General features: G+C 35.0%; 1 protein-coding gene across 1 annotated transcript; it reads left to right on the top strand.

Moving 5' to 3' along the window:
• The first annotated feature begins 282 nt into the window (after positions 1–282).
• LOC109172695 (cold shock domain-containing protein 3-like) lies at positions 283–1,366 on the top strand. The gene has a single exon (XM_019321915.1). The coding sequence runs from the start codon at positions 441–443 to the stop codon at positions 1,146–1,148; it is 708 nt and encodes a 235-aa protein (XP_019177460.1). The 5' UTR covers positions 283–440; the 3' UTR covers positions 1,149–1,366.
• The last annotated feature ends 4,664 nt before the right edge of the window (positions 1,367–6,030 follow it).

Genomic DNA, 6,030 nt, shown 5'->3' with positions numbered 1-6,030 from the left:
CAACATTAACCTTTTTGTGAATGATTGCATTGCAACTACTACATGATTGTACTGTTACGGCTTCCAGACATGTCGGGAGGATTTTGGGGCGCAATCGTATTCGGGTGCAGTGCAATTATGTAGTAGGTTCGGTGCAATCATTCACAAGTTCGCATTATTGTTCTCACATGATTATGGAAGTTATTTGTAAATAAGCATAAAATGTATTGTAACAAATAATTTGTGTTGAAAAAAGATATAAAAGGAATTGGATTCAAAATAGAGGGAGATATGTAAATAAATTTGTGTTTAGGGAGTGCTATTTTGCAAAGAATGAGGAGTATTAGGGTTTCGATTAGGTAGCCCGCCCTCTACGCCACGAATATTTATTATATAAACGCTACCTGACTACCACACGCACATACTCACGCATTCATAATAATCTGATTCGTGATCGATCAATGGCGGAGGAGAGGAGATCGAGAGGGACGGTGGTGACTTTCAGTGATCAGAAGGGGTACGGCTTCATCAAGCCGGAGGATGGCGGCGAGCAGCTGTTTGTGCATCAGACGGCGATAAAGACTGAAGGGTTTCGGACGCTGAACGAAGGTCAGGAGGTGGAGTTCGTGGTCATTGAGAAGGGAGGGAGGTATCAGGCGACTGATGTCACTGGACCGGACGGTGCGCCGATCGAGAGCGCACGCGGTGGTGGTAGGGGATATAGCCGCGGCGGCGGTGGCGGTGGTTACGGATTCGGTGGTGGCGGTGGAGGCGACGGGTACAAACGGAGGAACGGGGATGGGTATCGTGGCGGTGGTGGAGGAGGGGAGTGTTTTACCTGTGGGAGGACTGGACATTTGGCTAGGGATTGTGATCGGGCTGGTGGTGGAGGCGGAGGCGGCGGCGGTGGTGGTGGACAGTGCTACACCTGCGGCGGGTACGGTCATATGGCAAGGGATTGCCCAAGTGGTGGCCGCGGTGGCGGCGGCGGCGGTGGAGGAAGTTGTTTCAACTGTGGCCAGCCGGGGCACTTGGCTAGGGACTGTAATGGCGGCGGCGGCGGCGGCAGTTACGGCAGTTTTGGAGGCGGCGGATCTAGAAAGTGCTATGAATGTGGGCAGCCGGGCCACTTTGCCAGGGAATGCAACCAAAACAGTACCCATACATAATCATATGTTCTTGGATAATGCTTCCCCCATTCTTTTGAACATGATTTCCTCTCTATTGTCTTTAGTTTTGCCATTGAAAACATTTTGAAGGCCATCTTATACATGGGATTTTTGTCTTTTTGGAATCATTGCTATGGAGTATATGTTTGATTTTGTATTGCAAAGGGAATTCTCTCTGGTGATCTAATTGCAAATATATACAAATGGTTGTTGGCATATTAAATTCTGTGTTCTTGTTTATAGTGTGTTGATATATGGTTTACCTTGTTTATTTGCCTGTGTATATGTGACTTGTTTATATCAAAACTGTGGTGTAGTATATGAAGCTGAGAATGGTATCTGGGTATCTTGTCTTATAATCGAGTCTGCTTTTTTGGTGGTTGTGTGTGAGCTTGACAACATTATTGTTACGAGTATAATCACATTTGGTGTTCTCTATGATTAGAGTATCTATTAAGTTGCTTAGAAATCAAAATCCATGTGTGGCAATGGATGTTCAAAGCACATAAATCAAAAGGGTGTTTATTTGCTGCATTGTTCTAACTGTATGCTTGGATGTTTAGTGGGGGCAACCCAGCTAAGTTGGTAACCATAACCACAAATTGGTGGGGTGTTTGGTTCCTGTTTGACTCTCCATAGGAGTTGTTATTTATTGGCCTTCTTCAATGCGGGTTTCACCCAAAAGGATGGAAGACACATTTTGGGTTTTTTCGTGATTAGAGGTCCTTTGCTGCCTATGATCACAAGGCGGATTTCATCCAAAGGGGTGAAAGCTGAAAGGCACCTTTGGGTAGTAGCTGTGGACTTTCTCTTAAATCAAAATGTCTTAACTAGTGATTAGAGTTGCTGATTATGCACATCTTGGAAGCCATAAGTGTGGTGTTTCTTGTGGAGGTGCAACCATCTTTAGTGTCATTGATGCCATTATTAAGAGAACTGTTGCAGAAAATGGGTACTTAAAAAACTCTTTGATGGAGTTCCCATCAAAAGTGAACTGTGTCTGTATTTGCTTGAGATAATTGGTTTTTGGAGTCAATTCTGTCCATATTTTATATTGTTCAAGGGTTAGAGTCTGTGCTAAGAGTGAAGTCAGATAGGAAGCAGAATAGAGTTTTGAACCATGTAACAAGTGTTAGCAACCAGGATAGGGATAACTCACTCATATTTCCTAATAAGGGATAACTTCATTTAGGTTGGGTTTTGACCAATCGTTATACGGTGGACGTATCATGTTACAGATAGTAGAGTTCATACAAAATGTAACTAAATTGTTCAGTGGTCTAACAATTACTTAGGTTTGAATCCTCAATTGGGGGAAGATTTCAATCAAGGAAAGAAAGTAAAGCACTCAAACCTTGCCTCCATAAAATGAAATTGAATATTTTCAAATGAACCTGTAGTGGAACTCCGTGTGAGACAGTGTGTTAAAAATAAAATTAAAAAATAGAGCTTATACAATAATATGGACAAATGGTAATGCATTATTCTTTTTCTAAAATTAAAAATAAATTATTTATGTTTTACTACACGGTCCACTATTATTTCTCGGTAAAATTTGTTGATTTTGACCTACACTATCATTCATCAAATGGGCTTAGAAATCTTATCAATATGAGCAACATGTTTTGGGCCTCATATGAAAGAAAGATTAGTTCAACGGGAGTTAATAATTTAATATTATTTTATAAGGCTAGTAATAATTCCAATTGTTATGTCGTGGAACTGTGTCCACCTCGGACACAGTTTGAAGTTAATAATTACTGAATTATATGTTCATAATTTTTGAACTTAATATTCACAATTATTGAACTTTATATTCACAATTACATAATTCTATATTTATAATTATTGAACTCTATATTCATAATTTTTTAACTTCATATTCACAATTATTGAATCCTATATTCACAATTACAGAACTCTGTATTCATAATTATAGAACTTTATGTTCATAATTATAAAATTCTATGTTCATAATTATAGAACTCTATGTTTACAATTTTTGAACTCTATATTCACAATTAAGACAGTTTTAAAATCATATTTACCTTGCATGATGGATACGGTTTGATAGCATAATTTGCCTAATAATTCTATTTCATACATGTCTTGGAGGTATTGAGTCCTGTCCTTTTCCTCCCCCCACCCCCAGAGGTGCATGTCATTTTCACTGCCACTCAGATGTCACCACATACAACACATCTTCATTTTAAATACTTGTTTATTGTGTTTGGATGTTTAGAATTTGATGAGAAATTAACATTTTAATTTTCTTGATTGGTATGCATAATTCCACTTTTTTAAAAAAATTATTTAGAATTATTTCATTACTTTTTTTCCAATTAAAAGTTTAATTGCACTATTTAGAAGATTATTTAACTTTTTTTTTTTTTCAAAAATGCCTAATATGTCTCTTAGCTTCACTTATTCGCAATTAGATTAAGGTGATATTGCCCCAAATGCTGGACCATCCAGCATCCACTAACCAAATTTTGTCAGGTTTTAGAACGATAAATTAAAGTTTTTTTTTTTTAAGCAAGTTATATAACCAGCCAACAATTTACTTTCTTGATTTTCATACTTTAAATTAAGTGCAAGGATAGAATAAGAGAAATAACATATTCAAGGATATGTTTGAGAAAAACTATATAGATGCAATTTTTAATTGAGAACTCTCAAATTTAATTTCCATATATATACAAAATAAAAATTAAAATTAAAATTACATATCATAATTTGAAAACAAAAGAAAATAAAACATATTTAAAAATAGAAAATATTGCAGATAATTATGAGTCACACTTGTGTAAGACCGTCTCACAGATCTCAATATCACAATATGTGAGATGAGTCGAATTTAGGATAATTATTTGTTACTTATGATAGAAATCATAATACTAATTCCCTCGCTGAATTGTAGACACCTCTATTGGGTGAGACATCTGGCCTGGAAATTTAAAGTTGCTCTATACCCAAAGCCAAGGATTGAACCGTTGACCTATGGTTAAGAATGGATGAGTCCATATGTGAAATGTTCCTTATGAAGGAAATTGTAATGCTTATTGTAAAAAGTTTAATACCAATTTGAATTAAAAATAAATTGTTACTTATGATAAATATTGTAATACTTAAATGTGAAATTGTGATATTGGTTAGGAGAAAATTGATTATTATTAAGATAAATATTGTAATACTTATAACTGAAATTGTAATATTTATAGACTCAGTTGTCTACAACATGACCTGTCTCACGCACAATGATCCAGCATCTAATGAGACGGTATCACATATACTTTGTTTGGTCGTTAGTTCTTGACTTCTTGTATGCTCAAAAGTGTTGTATTTGATTTTTATAATGTATTATTATTATTATTATTATATATTATAGCGATTTACCTATGGATTGTAATAAAGTTCATTAATTATTTGATTGTATAATATAATGCATTATATATTCATAGTTTCAGAAAAAATTAAAGTGCTTTTTCTTTTATTCTTTTTTCACTCAAATAAAATTAAGACAAGTAGCGAAAATTTCACTCCATAAACTTTGGGCACCAATTTCCAAACTAATAATATAGATCGACAGACACCAAACTTGTTAGCATGTTCTGTGGATTATAATGATGAAATAAGATGAAGCACAATATATGAAGATATAAAGCAAAAGCATAGTCTACAATGCCATTTCGATCATCAATAGTTCAGTACTACTTTTGTTTGTTGTGTATTCTTTATTATTGCATTATATATATATATATATATATATATATATATATATATATATATATATATATATATATATATTTATTTATTTATTTATTTATTCAAGTGAGAACATGTCTTTAGGTGTGAATGTGTGGTCTATTGTGACTATTAATTTTGTGAGATCTGATGGAAAATGGTAGTTAAATAGACGCTTATTAACTGGTAACCAATATAAAAAAAAAAAAATTCAATCGGCGGCCAGTTGGTTGCCTTTTTCTTCAATGGTGACCGGCGACCATTAGCTAGTCGCTGAAATTTTCGTCAGAATTGTCACTAGGAACTCTAGATATCGATTTTTCTATGTAGATAACTGACTATTGAGTTTAGATGTATGGTCGAGTGTTAATTGTACTTTTTAAAAATTCATAAGCTTAATTATACTTTCGTGTAAAATTTAATGATGTATTTGATCATTTTTCCTATTATAAAATCAAACAAAACAAAAGGCTTCAGTCACAAGGATTCTGCGGAGAACTTTTTGAGAAGGAATGTTTTTTTAGTAGAAAGTTGAGGCTCATTGCAGATTTGCAGTGGCATGTGACGCTATTCTTTAATAAAAAGTGGTGGGAAAAAAAGAATTTTGGCGAAGAAAATGTTAATTAGGAAGATGAGAGGAGATGCCAAAAGCATATATAACTTATCCTCAAAGAACATCACTCACACCAAAAAGATTAAAGATGTTGATGCAATTATCAACACTCAATTCCCATGGAATATATATAATGCCAAATCCCCTTCTACTCACCTACCACCTTAATTATCCATTACTTTCCTTAAATTAACATATACATGATTCAGTATTATCACATTTTCTTCTCCCAAAAAGTTGAATCCCCAACCCCAAAGGTCTCCACACCCAATATTGCAAAAATAATGTCTAGGCACCGATTAATTGGCGCCTAGACGCTAGGTGTCCCTAGATCGTGACGATTTCCCCCCTAAGCTCCCACTTAGGAGACTGGCCGCCTAACTCAACCGCCTAGGCCGAATTTGACCGAGTTAACTCGTCCATTTCTGTGGAGTTAGCCGACTTGACCTTGCTAATTTTTTTCATTTATATGACACACACACACATATATATATATATATATATATATATATATATATATATATA

This window comes from Ipomoea nil, unplaced genomic scaffold (assembly GCF_001879475.1).
Source record: "Ipomoea nil cultivar Tokyo-kokei standard unplaced genomic scaffold, Asagao_1.1 scaffold0418, whole genome shotgun sequence".
NCBI classification, from domain to species: Eukaryota; Viridiplantae; Streptophyta; class Magnoliopsida; order Solanales; family Convolvulaceae; genus Ipomoea; species Ipomoea nil.
The sequence above is the reverse complement of the archived record's forward strand: the minus strand, read 5'-3'. Positions and strand labels throughout refer to the sequence as shown.